Source organism: Zonotrichia leucophrys, chromosome 10 (assembly GCF_028769735.1).
Source record: "Zonotrichia leucophrys gambelii isolate GWCS_2022_RI chromosome 10, RI_Zleu_2.0, whole genome shotgun sequence".
Taxonomy (NCBI): domain Eukaryota; kingdom Metazoa; phylum Chordata; class Aves; order Passeriformes; family Passerellidae; genus Zonotrichia; species Zonotrichia leucophrys.
In genome coordinates, this window is record NC_088180.1 from 4,616,730 (window position 1) to 4,633,212 (window position 16,483).

Below are 16,483 nucleotides of genomic sequence, written 5' to 3' on the forward strand. Positions count from 1 at the left end.
ACTTAGGTTTAGCATAATTAGTACTGCCACAAGTTACATATGGTAAAGCTTGCTTTGCCAGATTTTGCAATGAAGTACCAGAAAGAGGATGGGATGCAATGGACATGGAACTCCAGCCCCGGCAGCCGCTCACCTTCATTCACCATGTTAGCAGCTCTTCACTGGAGCTTTAACAGATCCTGCTGCTGGTTAGCAATGGCAGACACAGCCCAGGCCTTTGATGCTCTGCCACTGCTTCATGTTCTCACCCCAGTGCGAGATGTGTGACTAATTCCTGTGTACCTAAAAACCCAGATCTACGACTCTAGAGTGCTCTACTACCCCCACATTATTCCTTGTGTTCAGTCTTTGACAATTCATCTCAGATGATCAGTATTTATCAGGAACAGGTGCTTAAAAACTAATCCTCAAAATGGGCTTCAAAAGACATTTCAGGCTGACAGAAAAATGCAGAAGGTTGACAGGGTCCACTAACTGAACTGCTGGTGATTCCTACTCCCACATGCTGCCAAGTTTGGGCTAAGGGAATGGAGAGCAAACACTCTCTCCTTCCTGCAGGGTATTTGTGAGTCCAGCATCTCCACAGCAGAGCAGTCTGTGCAGGCTTGCAGTGTCAGGGGATGGCTGTGTAAGGCAAGCAGTGCCTGTGTGCACTGAGGTGCAGGGCTGCAGCAGACTTAACCACTTCCCAAGAACACATCGGGCACATATGAAATAAAGAATTTTATTTTAAAATCAGAATCGATTAATATGGGAAGGAGAGGAAAAGGATGTAGAAGAAATCAGGATGCAAATAAAACTGAGTATGCCCTGCCACTGGAACACCCACTGCTGAAGCTCTTTTGGGGCTTGATGAGAGCATTTGCTGCGCTGCAGCAGAGGAACTATATAAGGGTGAAACAAATCGGCAGAATACTACAGCATGAAGTTTCCTAAGGCACTTCTCTATCGGGCAGCCTGAAGAACGGGAAACCCTTGAGATGCAGTTTTTCCAACGGGGCTCGACTGACAGACAAGGCTCCGGCTGCCCCCTGGCGCCACAGAAACATTCAGCAAGCACGAACTGCGGGGAGCGCTCCTCCTGCCAAGCCCTGCGCGAGCCCTGCAGGAGCTCGGAGCAGCAGCAGCGCTTGTTCTCACGGATGCTGCTCCTGATTTCCTGGCAGATGCACACTGCAGGGGTGTGAGTGACGCTGCTGCTTCGGGCAAGGCCCGACCCTGCGGGGCTGAGGCTCTGCTGCGGCCCGGGGGCGCTTCCTTTGCACGGCTCTGCCGGGGCACAGTCGGGCACTGCCAGGACAGGGCTTGGCAGCACAGCCCCTCAGCCCCACACTGCTCAGGAAAGACTGCTGCCTTCTACCCATGCATCGACTGCAGAACGAGGGTGGTACCACCATCATTTCCCCAACCCCTTTTTCCCAAAACTGCTGAAGATGAGGAATGGATAGCATGGTCTGTATTCCTGAGGTGCAAGTGAATTAATACTCTTAATTTCTGCTTTTGCAGAACATCACAAGGTATTGCGATGCTATTTTGTTATTGCAATTGAGGAGCTTTGAAGACAGACTTAAAAAACCTGATTACAGAACAGAGACCTAAAACAGAACACGTACTATATGTCCCTAGCTTTCTGGGGTTTCTAATTCTGGTATGAATACACTTTGTGCTAAAATACCCTAAAAGGTCTCTGACCTTTTCACATGTGTGTCCTACAGTTTGTAAATGTGGTGTTAACCTATGAAACCACCAGCTCTGTGCGTGGGAGAAGTGCATCATGCAACCAAAGACTGCACTGAAAGCAGGAGAGAAAAGCTATACTCTAAAAATGTATAGAGTACAGAAAAGCTATACTCTAATAATGTCACAGCCAAAGAAAACACCAGGTTTCTTTTGTTGTGTTTTTTTTCCGGTTGGTGGGTTTGGATTTCTTCTAATAAAGGGAAACTTCCTAAGTAATTACAGTCTATAGCATGGATTAGCAGTTGTTATTAAGGACAGAACTGGCAGTGATGTGTTGTAAGGTATCCTAATGCACTCCTTGGTTTTATAAAGAATAAGGAACCCTTTAAAACTGTAATTACATTTTTGAGAAAAATAGTTATGGGCTAATGGCTTTCCAAAGCCTCAGTGTAAATGACACACATCCCTTACAAGGCACAACTAGATTCTTAGATCAGCCTCACTGAGATATCTTTTATCTGATTTAAAACAACATAGAAGGTATTCAAACTTGGCAAGGCAAAAAGCCTCAAGGCAAGATTCATTAGCTAAAATGTAAAGCAGTAACACTGTGAAGTGGAATGGACCTGAGAAAATCCATCCTGGTGCCAGGGGCCACCTCTGAACAGTGAAGTCACCTGGCTCAACCAAACACCTGCAGGTCATGCACAAGGTGTAAGCTGCAGAGCCTTCAGCAGTGTCATATGCACCACACACAGGGGAGCAATGACTCCTAAAGTAAAGCCTTCCTTAGAAGGGTTCTCAAAAATGGTGAGAAAAAGGCTGCTTCCAGAGGAGAGTAACCAAAACTGTTGAAACTCAGAAAAATCAATAGTCTTTAAAACCCTTTGTCTTTACAGGAAGTGAAAATTCTCTACATAAACAGAAAGATGTGACACCTCAATAAGTATTGTTGAAAGCTTCTTCCTTAAGGCCTTATACCCACAATTCACATTCCTGACTTTTTTCCAAGTGGCAGACTTGTCCAAATCCTGGGTTTCCTCATCCAAAAATGGTGAGTGACCAGAGAGCAGAGAAAGTAACAGCTGTAAGGGAGTGGCCATGCCCTGAACAGTGTGTACAGTTATGGACAGATGGGTGGGAATGGGGAGCAACAGCATGGAATGACACACAGTCATTCACACCCATCTCACAGAGTTTAAGAAATGGCTGCAATTATCAATGAAGTCCCCTAAAGTCATCTCAATACAACTGCAACACCTGAATCTTTATGCCACTAGGATCAATTGACAAACTCCAACAGTAAAAGGACTTCAACAGAATAGAAATTTGGTTTGCTCAGTTTAAAGCTGCCACAGGGGACACCAGGCACTCTTTTGTGCTAAGTACTCTTGCATTTATGGGATTGTCTGAAGCCCAGCTGCCATTTCAATACATCTGAGATTGCATGGAGATACTAGAGGCTGCTCCTCAACATTTAGCTTAGAGGAAAGTGTTGGTGGTGTCTGTGGTCATGTCAACTTCATATCATAAATGAAAAAGAGAAAAAAAAAAGAAAAAAAAGGGAGTGCAATGGAGGAAAAGAAGAGTAGGGGGAAAAAAGATGAATTAAGAAGCAAAACAGCAGCATTAAAATTTCCATTGTGGAACCCGTGTAGAGTGAATTCAGATAAAGCAAAACTCCATTTAAGCCATGATTTGACTCACAGTGTGTTAGCAAAGTAGAATGAAAATCTGTCCCATTCCAGTGCATTACAAGCTAGAAGGCTGTAATTTCAAGCAGAAGTAATGAATAAGAGGTTAACACCAAGTACCCTATTTATTTTTGTATGTTCATCACTTTTGTCTCCCCACATGTGATGGGTATCAGAGATTAATGATGCACAGATTTTTCTCCTGTGCATGTACAACACGTCTGTAAAGGACAGAACTTTTCAAGTACTAATGACAACACATGTGAATCTCTGCATGTACACTCTGCTTGTAACCTCTGAAAATTTGTCCTGTACTGAAATTGTTATTTGACCTAGCTTTGGTCAGAATAATAAAGAAGAGACTGACTTCACTATACCAGGATTCCACAAGAACACATTTCTTACCTAGCCTAGTAATCATTTAAATGGTAGGGAAAAAACATTCCCAATGTCCTCCCCCTTCAAAAACCTCCCAGCAAGTTAAGCCTTTATTTCATCAAAATTAAAAAAAAAAAAAAAATTAAAAAAATCAAAATAAAAAAAATCCTCCTACTCACACTGGAGAAGCTTTATATCTATTAGGAGTTCCAGAGTCAGAAGAATCACCACCAATACTACACAGGCTACCAGGAAACTGTTGAGACTTGCACTGAGCAAAAATACCTGCCACACAGCTGCTCGTCTCCCACAGCACGGTTTTAGCCAGTTAGATCTAAGGAAATAAAATTAAGGGAAAAACAAGAAAAGAAAAGAAGAAGTAGTGAAAAAGCAAAAGAGCTAAAGAGCAGTGAACTCAAAATTGTAAGTTCTGCTGTTATGGATACACTCAGCAATAATGCACAAAGACTCTGCAAAGTTCACTTTCACTGGATTCTTTTACTGAGAGAAAAGTAAGAAAAACCTTCAGTCTGGGACCTCCCTAGCTCTGGTGTGTACTGAGTCATGCAGCCCTAATTATCATACACACATTTCTGCTTCCCTCCTGTCTCACTAGTTCTCATGGGCCCTTATTTTGACACACGCTGCATTCATTTACCAGTGAGTACCAAGGCACAGCAGGACTCTGCTGTTTAGAAGCTTAAAAGTTTTTAAAAATAATTTCTCTGCTAGTGAATTTTCTGGCCATGCACCTTTTCCCTGCTCTACTATGAGACAGATCTGATAAGGGCTGCAACAATCAGTCCATGACATCATGGAAAAGAACAACAGGAATCTGGGAAGCACCAAAGCAGCAGCTCAGTGACTGCACAGCTACACCTGACAGCAGCAAAGACACAGTCTGGCAGTGGCCTGGCTCTCTCACTTGGTTACTTGTCCACCTCTCATCTGCCTGTTTGGGGATCATGCCAAGAATTACCTTGCCAGAGTTTGGGGGACAGCCTGGTTTGGATGAGGTCACCCTTTTTCAGTGGAAAAATAAGGTTTAGGCAGGATGCAGGAAGCTGTGAGGAGGCTGAGCTCTGAGAGCAGAACTCAGGAGGGAAGCTGATGAAGCAGTAAACATTGCACTACTGTTGTGCTAAAGCAGATACACATTTACAAGAGGGCTGTTAAATTTTTTTTTAGGAGTACTGGTAATAGGAATAACAGTAGCATGGACCTCAGATGCATAAAGTCCATCCCGGTTCTGTTTCTCTCCTAACTCCTCCCCTCAGCATCACATCATCTCTCATCACACTGCTCTGCAAGGTTCCTGTACTGGCTCACCTCAGAAAGTTCAAATGGGATGTTTGCCTGACACTTCAGATTTTCAAAGCACTGTAAATACCCATTGGGTAATGAAAAGCTGACATGATTTATTAGCCAGGGTTTAGTCAGCAGTAACCCCACTGTCTGACTAAAATATCACAACAATCAGAGGTGTACAAGAAGATATGGTGATACTGATCAATTCCTAATAAACAGCTCTAGACTCAGTAACTCACACTGTAATCAAACACTTGGAAAAACATCACAAAATGTTCTCTGACATACTCACAAATGAGGGAGAAAGCGATGCCAAGCAGTGCTCAGAGACTTGACACCTTCAAGCAGCTTCTCAGAATTAAGCACATCAACAACACTTGTAGTCAGATTGCCTGATTGCCTGACTGCAAAAGACCTCCTCAATTGACTCTCAAAGCTTCTGAGAAGATTTGACAAGTGTTACTATCAGCACCTTGCCCTTAGGTTACACTTTGTTATGGCTCCAACCTGAATACAGAATGCAATAGATTTCAAATAGGTTGTATTAAAACATAAGGCAAAAAAAAGGCATTAGGATAGGGGCCTGTTTGCCAGCTTGATCTTTTAACGGGTTTTATTTTACATATCTCAAAACAGGGTAATGTGTTTTTAATGCAACTATGATTTTAGGCTTAGGGCTGAAGTTTTTTAGATATTTCTAAAAACAATGAGGGGGGTGGCTCTGTTTAAACAGAACAGGCTTTAGTTCTAGTCTCTGCTTACATTTATGTTCCCTTTTCCAAAGGACCCATTATGCCAGTATTTTAATATTGCAGGGCAGCTTTTCCTATTCACAGAACCATCAGTAGAGGGCCCAAGTACCTATCTCTAAAAGCTCTGCAAAGTTAAGATTTTGAAATATACCAAATGCACCAGTAAGAATAAACCAACTGTAATACTTAGCATACAATACACATAACCATGATAATTACTACTCAAGCTGCTAATTACTTATAGAATCCTAGATAACATGGCATTATTCTGTCTGTTCAGTATTATTACTCAATATTATTAACACCAATTCTAAAAAGCTTCTGAATGAAACTACCAGTTTACAATTGATAAAAGCAATAAGAGGTCAAGTGCAGCTCATGTGCTCATTTCCACTTCTACCATACTCATAAAATATATAAATTGATTTCAAAGACATAAAAGGATTTGAAATTTCAGCCCTGGAGAACCACCTTCAGTTCTGTATCTAACTTGCTACACCCAGGTGAGCTTGTTACTGTCTGCAGGCTGGCACATCAACAACCACCCTGACCCCTAACACACACACTCCTCCCCTCTGGAACCTCTTCTAGCAGTGCAGTCTCTCTCTCCCCCCTCTGATGGGCAAGGGCTCATCTATTCACAGAAATCTGGGTTTGGAGAAAAACAAACTCCTACCAGAATTAGTGTGGGTTTGAACTTACCTTCCAAATTCTGGCCATTTCACCTGTGACACTGCAAAGCCACACTTGAAATTTTAAGCTCAGATTAGAAAGGCAGCTACACAGAATTTTCAAAAATTCCAACAAACCAAAATATAACTTACACAACTCATAAATTTATGAAGAGATTTGATACTAATCATAGATAAGTAAAGACCTTTTTCCCTCACTTCAGACAAAAAAAAAAAACCAACCCAAACCAAACAAAAAAACCCAAACTGCCAAAAACCCACAAGCTATCAAAAAAGTCCCCTATTCTGTTCAGAGAATAAGCACACATTCTATTGGTGTCCTGACTGTGTTTGCTTGAATTCACACACAAGTGTGACTTTGGAAAACATTCCTGCATGATTTCAAACAGGTCAATCAGGTATTTCAGCTAATTTGTCTCTACAACAGAAATATCATTTACCTTTCTAGCAATGGCTGGATGAAGTAAATAAACGTACTAGCACAGGAAATTTTTAACTGTTGGTGACATTGAGCTGTAAAGCTCTGTTCTGAGACATTAAAATATATTTAGTGGAATTTTACCAGGGGTAGTTTTTTTTAAAGATACTTTCACACATGGCTTCATCCAAAACCAATCTGTCACCATCCTGCTAGCCTTACTAATAAACAGCTTGGGAAATACAGAACATAAGGCAAAACTGGTAAAGGTTGAACATATTTGTCTGGTAAGGAACCACTACAAACAGTTTTTTCAAGCTGTTAACAGCTGTCACTGTTTCTATTTTCTGGTATTGTAAACAAATACCCCAAAATCTGCATTATACCTTACCCTGTCTTTTTTTTTCCTTTCTTTTGGCTAAACAGCAAGTGTTTGCACCTCACAAGATGGTTATGATCAGAAAACAGAAGGATGGATGAGATCCAAATTGCTATGTGAAGGAGCAGAAAGGCCACGGTCAGGAAGTGGCAGGAACACAGGCTAAATAACAACCCAGAATGTGCCCGAGCCAACGCAGACAGCAGAGCCTCAGCAGGGAGCAGCTGGAGCCTGCAGCAGGAGCTCCAAGGAACACACACAGCTCTGCACCTCTCATGGACTTCTACAAGCCTGGTACAACTACAGAACTTTAAATATCGACAACACTTTCATTTTTTTGCCCCCAAAACTTGTACTATTTCAAACCCCATGGAAGACTTCTTGGAAGACTCCTGCAAAACTCTGCTGCTCAAATGGCAAGAGAGATTCCTCCATTTTTCTCCCCAAACTCACCCAAGGCCAGTTCATACACACTCATTCTTGTGCCAATATTATTCTTTGCTTGATTAGGTCTTTTCCCCAGCTGGCAGTCTGTCCACAGTAGTGGCAGCCACGTGTGTAATTCAATTAAAGCCCATGCTTTTTGTGGAACACACTCAGCCTCTGTAACTACCCTAGCAGCCTCTCCTGCATGTGAATACAGACAACTGGAGCAGGAGATAATATTTTACAATAGGCTTAATTAATTAATTACATGAATGCTTCCCAGCTCTATTTGAAGTACTTGAAGCTTTCTAGGATCATTTGTCCTTTCTTTATAGGTGTACATCACACCATTTGCTCATCCAGTGATTATCTGGCCTTTTACTCCTCTCATTAGAAAACTGCTTGTTAGATTTTGCCTTTTTATGCTAAAATCTTTAGTGCAATATAGCATCAGCCTCAAAAACTCCCTTTAAGAAACATGGGAACAGCCATACTAGAATATACTGACCCAAGGCTTGGCACCCAGTCTCCAACAGTGGTCATGAGCAGATGGCTCAAGATGTCTCAGAACACAGCAAACAAATCCTTCCCCTTAACATTCTCACAGAATCCAAATCTTTTCCATTTTGTCACTTCCTGAGACAGATGTGTTTTCTCAGGCTGTATTTAGTGAACTTCAGTGACTTTCTCTTCCACAAACTTGTTCAACCTCCCCTTGTGGGGATAAGCTGCTCTCAGGCACACATCCTTCAGAAAGCAGCTTCAGGCATCTACTGCCCTCTGTGCCAAGAGCAAACTCCTTTTGTTTCTCTGGAACTGGGCTTTAATCTATTAATGTACCTTAGAGACTCTATTGGGAGGGGGTGTGTGGGTGTCAAACCTATTTTAACCTCTCTGTGTCACAGACTTTGTATTATCAATCAAATCTCAATCAGCCCTCTCTCACCCAGCCTGCAGAGTCCCAGTTTACATTAATCTCCAATGGAAGACGTATCACATCTTTGATCACTGTTTCCCTTTGATTCTTTTCCAGTTCTTTTATAGCTACCACATTCTTCTGACAGGGATCAGAATTGCACTCGTGTTCAAGACATGGACAAAGCTTGGATATACAGAGAGGCACAACAACAGCCTCTTATTCTCTTTTTCCTAAGCAATCCTAAGATCTGATTTGCTTTTACACTTCTGCTCAGCATTTAGCTGGTTTATTTTACAGACCTGCCTTCCAGACAAGTACTCCTCTTTTCCACATTTCTTTGTCCTATGGCTTATCCATATTCCAATATTTGCCCCAAAGCATATCTTCCCCAATTTAGACAATTAATTCCACTGTCAAGCCAGACAAATTAGACTCATGTCATTTCCAGTCTCCAATAAAGAGCTTTGCAGTGATTTGTGGGCTACAAATGCTACATTTCTATCCTCAAAACCTGTCTGGGAAAAGCAAGTTCTGTTGGAAAAATACAGAAAAATCTCCAAACCAAAAAACTCTTAAAATCGCTGAGCTAGAAAATGAATTCTTTGTCTTACTTACAGTACTGCTCTCTCTGCCAATTGATAAAATACATGGGGGGGACACACTCAAAGCACTGAGATAAACACAGTAATGAGATATTCTGGAAAGCAAAATTTACCAAGAGAAACACTTAAAAGGCTACACAGAAATTTCTAAATCACTGAACACCTCTAACACAGCCCAAAATTTGATGTTTTCTCTACTGAAGAGCTGGGCACCTCAGAGGTTCTGTGGAGCTGACTGCTCCTTTCTGCTGCAGTGCAGCTCTGTTTTGGACCACAGCACCGAGAGCAGCAGTGATAAAGTGCTGCCCAAAAACAGATCAGCACTACAGTCTCATTCACTGCATCCTCATGGCAGGATTTTGCACCACCTTTCTGGATTCAGACTATGACTGGCAGCTAAAACTAAATAACAACTCACTTTTGTAAATAGGAGCTTGCTTGCTACACGAAATGGTTGTGCCCTCCACAACCCCTGCACTTTATCTTGGGCTTGGACCTCATTACTCACCATTATTCCAGATCCAAGATCTGCAGAGGTGCAGAAAACTTTTCAGAAAATGGTCTATTTTTAATTACATCACCAGATAAAGACAAGAAAAGCAGAAAACAAGAGAAATGTGATAACTTGATCTTTTAGATAAGTAACCTTTAAGTTGTGCAGAAAGCACAAGTAAAATACCTCAAAAAAATCAAAGTAACATCTGAAAGATTAATCTGAAAAGGAAAATAATAGCACCTACTTGGTACAATTACAGAAGACAGACTGAAAGAACAGACTTTTTTTCCCCCCAGGATGGGTGAATACATTTACCAGCAGAATCTTGTAACCAGTTTAAAATGAGAGTTTCCAACTCTTCTCTGTGTTAACTTCTGCATCTCTGTAAACTTCTGTTCAGTTTTGGTTTCCCTTCCTTTCTCTTTCTCTCCTAATGGTTTTCTTTGATATTCCCACTGTTTAATGCACTTTCTAACTGTGACCATACAAATCTAAGGCTATGAGCAGATGATCATAAATTATTAAATTACAACAGCCTATTTACAGCTAATGTCAAATGAGTTGTATTAACTGGGAAGTCACAAACTTTACAGTTTTGATGTAAAACACAGGATTTGAAAACACTTTCATATTTCAAATGTTTAACATTAAAACTCAAGAGTTGCAATTTAAAACAAATACAATAATTAAAAAGTTGGTGTTCATCTCTCTCCCTTGTTTCTCAACTCCAATAAACACAGATCTTCATCAAGAGAGGCTGATTGTCTATCTGCATATTCACACAATAAAATACACTCTGTAGTGCAACTATCTGTCAATATTTTATCATTTATTGTGATAGATACCAATTAATTGGAAGTTATATAAAATATAGGAAGGAGAGCTTTTCCTTCTCCATTTATTACTTTCTGCATGTTGTCAATTTTTCTGCTATTCTCCATCACTTTTATTGGACTCAATGCAAAAAACGCAGAAGAGAGAAACTATTTTTTGAAAAACTGAATACTTGATTGGGAAAAAAAACCCCTAAGAGTGGCATTTAAAGCAATCTTAATATTTAAAAATCATCTCACCTTTCTGGGTGATTAGTCTCCTTAAAGAAATGCTGGCACACTCTTTTCATACAAACTGAGTTCAATACAACCACAGCCTCTCTCTGTAAATTCAGGACAACACATTTTGTATCTTGTTTGAGGGTTTCAGGAGAGCAGAAAGGTTTTTCTTGCCTGACTACCCTTTCACTACTTACAGGTGTACATCAGGGACAGGCATAACTTGCCTCTAACCTGCAGTCCTTTCTTTCTTGCTTAGCACAGGGATCAGCATTGTCATCTAAATGTCTGACAAAACCAGCTCAAACTGTGCACACAATGCCTCCAACAACACCAACAGACAGGAACTGACTGCCCTGAGAATTTGATATGAAAAGGCAGAGATCTCAAACTGCACAAAGTAAGGCTTTATTCCAGTATTAAAGCCACAGGAATGACAGCTTACATACAGTCTAACAAGTTAAAAACAAACCATAACTTTCTTTCTTTTTCCTTTTCATTTCTTTCTTTTCTTTTTGGAGGGGTAGCTTGTGTGATGCCATGTGAGAGTTTCCAGGCACACATTGAGGGTTATGACCCACCTATTCCTGATCACCTATTAATATCAGCTTTATTAGGAGAAATATTCCCTCAGATGAAACAAAAAGCTCCCCCAGGGAGCAACCAGGTCAGATTTGTGCTTGGACCCTGAACACCTTGTAGCCTTAAAGAAGAAAAGGTTGAGGAAAACCTTTTGTGCTCCTTGGGGTGCACAGAGCATCACCATTAAATCAGAATACTCGTTTCCTGCCCTCTCCTTCATCCCTAGCCTGAAGTCTCCCTTGGAGAGAGGAAATGGAGACTCACTGGTGAACACCCAGAGTATTTCCCCCTGCACAGCAGCACTGGGGTAACAGAGCCTCAGTCACAAAGATGGATGCTGGCAGAAACTACAGGGATTTTTGCCATTTTCTGTCACTTGTTGTGCTGCCCTCCCCACATGCCCCTCTTTGCACCTAAGGCAGACGGGGCTGCCAGTCCCTGGATCAAACTGATCTGACCTGCCCCACCTCCTCCTCACTGGGATTGGAGCCATTCACAATGAACAAGGCCATGGGAAGGAAATGACACCACATCCATAAAACCAGACACATTCCCAACCAAGCCAGGAGGTGGCACAGGGATAGTATTCTACTTTGGGAAACAGGGATAGTATTTTACTTTGCTGCTGGGCTTATGAAGCCCAGCTCTGCTCCTAAATTTCTCAGGGCATCAGTTGTCATGGATGCTTCTGAAAGGAAGAAGCCACCATTCCCACAAGGCAGCTGAACACACTTAGCCAAAATGCATTGGTATGCCCAAAGTTAAGCTCTGAACTTTCTTCAGAGATTGTGCTCTACAGCTGGGAGGTGTGGAGGGCACCTGCTTGTTTCCATGCAGACTGACAAAACCACAAAAGAAGTCTGAGAGAAGGGAGAGATCTCTGCTGAGGAAAAGAATGACAAGCTTATTTCCATGTTTAAAACTGCAAAGCTTCTCAAATGGTTATAGTGAGAGACCTGTGCCCTTTGGCACAGTGAAGAACTGAGTTTCAGATCACAAAAATCTATAAAAATGCATATTTGAACTAAACTGGTACTGACTCAGCACCAAAATAGCCTGAGGATTACACCTGCATACTTAAATTAATTTTCAAGTGCCTCTTTTGCTATGCAGGGTATTTTATGTTACAGTTGTAGCGTACTTATATAACCTACTCGAAATGTATTTCCCCTTGTTTAGAGTAACAGCCTTTTGGAGAAGTCTCATAAAGTCCAATTTGGGAAAGCAATTAAAGGCAAGAGCCTTCCCCACATCTTGCTTCCTGAGTACCCCCCAGAATACCTGCTGAGCTCAGATCAAGCAGGTCTCTGCTGATTACAGAGCACAGGTTGAAACGTACTGAGCTGTTAATAAATGGAGCCTTATATAAAACCTGTCAAAGCCTTCAGCAGGGAGCATTCTCCATGGCTCACTGGGAAGGGCTCTCCCAGGACCTCAGTGACAGAGGAGCAGCTCTGTGCTCAGTGTGACCCCAGGGGAACAGCAGGCACAGAGGCAGGGAGGGCAGGCCCCAGTGCCCAGCCCGTTTCTGTCCCGAGGGATGTTAAACACAGAGTTATCATTCCTGGCAAATGCACCCTCCTGATCCACAATCCAGCCATTGTACCTCTATCCCCTCCTTCCCACACACACCACAAGTCCACCCCAGCACTCTGCTGCCCTCACTGCCCTCTGCTGCAATTCAAGCTTTTTACTTCTTGTCCTGAACACCATGGAGATCAGTACCAGGCTGCTCCCTTCCCCACTGAAGGCTCTTGGAAGCTCCCCTCAAAGTCTCTTTGTCATGTGAAACACAGTTATTCCAATCAGTACTCCACAGCAGGTTTTCTGAGCCTCTAATCATTCTCACTGCCTTCCTCTGGATTCTCTCCAGCTGACCCAAATCTTTCATGAAGAATTTAGTACAGCAGTGCACCTACAGCCACTTCAAGCCTGAACCAGGCACAAGGATGACTTCTAACGTCCTGTAGGACATCAGTGCTACATAATCTGACACTGGGCTATGTTTGGGCACATGCTATGAACTGATTAGGATCTTCTATTGCAATGAACCTGGAACCACCTTTCTATGAAAACAGGAGCAGTATGCATATACTGTGCACATTACCAAAGACAACATTCTCACATCAGCAAACGACACAATTCACATTACTGGGTGGCAAGTACACTCTCTGCCCTGCAATCAGCAGTACCAGCCATTATCTCTCAGTCAGGAGATGCACAGTGCAAGAGTCAGAGCAGCCAACTCTCAGCATCCTCAAACACCTTTCTCAAGGAGCTTTCGCCAGACCATTCTCCTCGTCTGACAGGCCAGGTATTTCATCTGTTTTTTCCTGAGATAAAGCTTCCAGACTGTGGTCAAACAGTACCTATGAACCACTTAAAACAATAAAACAGCTCTGAACCAGCCCAGATTAGTGATATTAGAAAAGGTCTCTTCCCTCCTGTGACAATAATTTTACATAGAGTTTAAGGACAACTGGCTGCACTTCTCCAGCTTAAGGTTTGCTGTTTAACAGGCCATGAAAGTCCTGTAACCTAAAACTACATGACAAAAATCTGCCCTTTGTACTTACCCTTCTCTTTGGTACTCCTCATCCAAATTTGGCAAAAGCTGGGACCCAGCCACAGACAGATCAAGTGCAGCTAAAGGTAGATCTCGATAAGCAAAATTAACAAGCTGCACGGGAGCAATGCTTTTGGTCTCTTCTTCCACTTGTTGGGAAATGATCTCAACTTCTGAAACACTGCCTTCAATTGTAGGCCTGGAAATGTAATAAACACACGGACACACAGAAACAAACAGAAATGAGCAAGCAAGTAAAAGGCAGTTAGAGACAAAAACTTCATGGAATCCTAAAGGGCCAACAACTTCAAAGGCCTCTGCAAGGTCATTGAGGAGGTGCTGTCATTAAAGAGGAAGATCAAATCTCTCCAAATTTCAGTAGATCTCACTGTAATCAACAGAAACCTCACACAGGAGAACAACTTTCACTCTGCTGAATCTGCTTCAGAAGCACTAAATAGAAATGGCTGTGTATAAACAAATAGAGAAAAAATGCACGAGCCCCAAAGGAAAGGATTTATGGAAAACAGAAAGAAGACATGTAACTATGCCAACTAAAAACTCACTGCTTTCTAAGTTAGATTGGTGAGCAGTGAATAGCTAGGCCTTTTAATTACTATATACAAACCAACTGTTAGCTACTAGGTGCAGTCAGACCCCTCCTCCAGCAGATTTGAGTACTGATTCAAACAGTTCTGAGGGATGGCAGCTTTGTTACACTCACCTAAAAAGGATCATTCTGTTACAAGTTATTTCAAAATAGTACTGAAAGGGAACAGTGATTCAGGAGAATTATGGCCTCCTCCATAAAGATTATCTTAAGTAACCTTATGCACAGCTTCTAAATCTGATCAGGTATTCTTACAGCAGCCCACTATCAATAATGGGAACTCCATGCAGCTAAAAACAGTCTGACAATGTGTATGTCTCCCACATTTAGATACTACTTCTGTAGGAATTTTACAGGAATTCTGTAGGAATTTTATCTGTGAGCATTACTGCATGCACAGGATGACGTGGCTCAGGACACAGCTTGCATGTCAAGGGCTGATCTTTGCAGCACCCAGCAAAGCTGCTTGCCCTGTTTGATTCCAAGGATGTGCAAGCACAAACTTTTCCACCTTTCTTCTAGGGGAGCCTGGTAACTTTGGAAGAAATCTCAGGCTACTGTCGGAGGTTTACAGCAGGTATAAAGATACTCTTTTTCCATAGTTAAAAAGTTCTTAGCACCCTGTGTTATTTGACTGTCAAAATTGCATTTTATTTTAAAGAAGCTTATTAAAATCTTCCAGCAATTTAAGCAACCTGGTTAGCAGTTCCTTTTTTTCCCCCCAAAAATAAGAGGCTACTTTAGAAGGTCACTTAACTGGTACATCTTGTATAAGGATGTGGGTGAAGGAACTAAAGTTCTATGTTGACAGTTTCCACTGATCTGAGTGAGTCTTACCATTAGACTAATTCTTTCAGATGGAAGACATTATTCTTGAATTAAAAGGAACTAACTCTTGCCAGAATTACCAAGAAAGTAAAATGCTCTTATATGTAGAGTATTTGGCAGGGAAAGGCTGCAGCTGTGCCATACTGTGGCAGAAAAAGAAGGTAAAAGGAAGTACTATCTGAATAACCTAAAAGCTTTTATTTTATTCATGTCCAACTAATAATGGAAAGTAATGAGATTCCTTAATTTCCAACAGAACTGTATTCTTCTGTAAACAAGATTCTTCTGATTCTGAAATCAGAAACCCAGAGGTAAAAGCTAATTTTAGCAAGAATTTTCTTTGCTTTTCACCTTTAATGCCATCCTGTGGACCTGTACCTTTTTTAATCCAAGCTGGTTCAGTTTTGCATGAAAGAGCATGCAATGATCCAATTTCCAGTAGCATAAAAGAAACAGGAAATGGGTTGGTGCAACCTTCCCTCCCCCAACAATACTGAGTTTCTGTATTCTTAGACAGACTATATGACAAATAAAGGCTGATTTGATTGAAAAGAAAAGCAAACAGACTGGAGTTGGCAGACAGATTTGGTGGCAAGAAAAATAAACAGCTCTGAAAATAACATAACATACTAGTTTTCAGCCACTGCTGTTAGTAATGCACATCAGACATGCTTACAGCATCATCCATGTAGTTTCTGCTAACTCACAAGCTTTAGACAAACAGAAAACCTCCAGGATGTCACTGTCCTCCAGGTACAGCCTGCTCCCTGTCATTTAATGCAATTTGTATCACATGGTACTTACTGAGGATTGGTCATGTTGGAGGATGCAACCAGACCAGCAGTGCTTCCAATGTTTAACTACTTCCAGCTGCTCTGCATTACAGTTCTAGCGTGGCAAGATTAGGTCTCTGTGAGAAGCAAAACAAGGTTCCCTGAAACACAGCTGAAAGAAATCCAAAGGGCTACACCGACTGCTGCTGTCATGTTGCAAATGTGATTAACAGGTTAGTTCCCCTCCCATGATTCTTTTTCAAAGTATTTTTATTCCAGGATAATTCCTCCATATTATGGAAGCTGTAAAGTTACAGTGCATTTACTT

General features: G+C 41.6%; 1 protein-coding gene across 3 annotated transcripts in view; it reads right to left on the reverse strand.

Annotated features, from left to right (window-relative positions):
- Nucleotides 1–16,483, reverse strand: part of TMEM266 (transmembrane protein 266) — an 82,971-nt gene that overhangs the window by 38,425 nt on the left and 28,063 nt on the right. For all 3 annotated transcript variants that reach the window (XM_064722398.1, XM_064722400.1, XM_064722399.1), the window contains exons 3-5: nt 16,187–16,292; nt 13,955–14,143; nt 3,932–4,086 (exon numbers count right to left, since the gene is read on the reverse strand). In XM_064722398.1, the coding sequence (XP_064578468.1) occupies nt 3,932–4,086; nt 13,955–14,143; nt 16,187–16,200 (358 nt within the window). In that variant the 5' untranslated portion in view covers nt 16,201–16,292. The remainder of the gene's footprint in view (nt 1–3,931; nt 4,087–13,954; nt 14,144–16,186; nt 16,293–16,483) is intronic.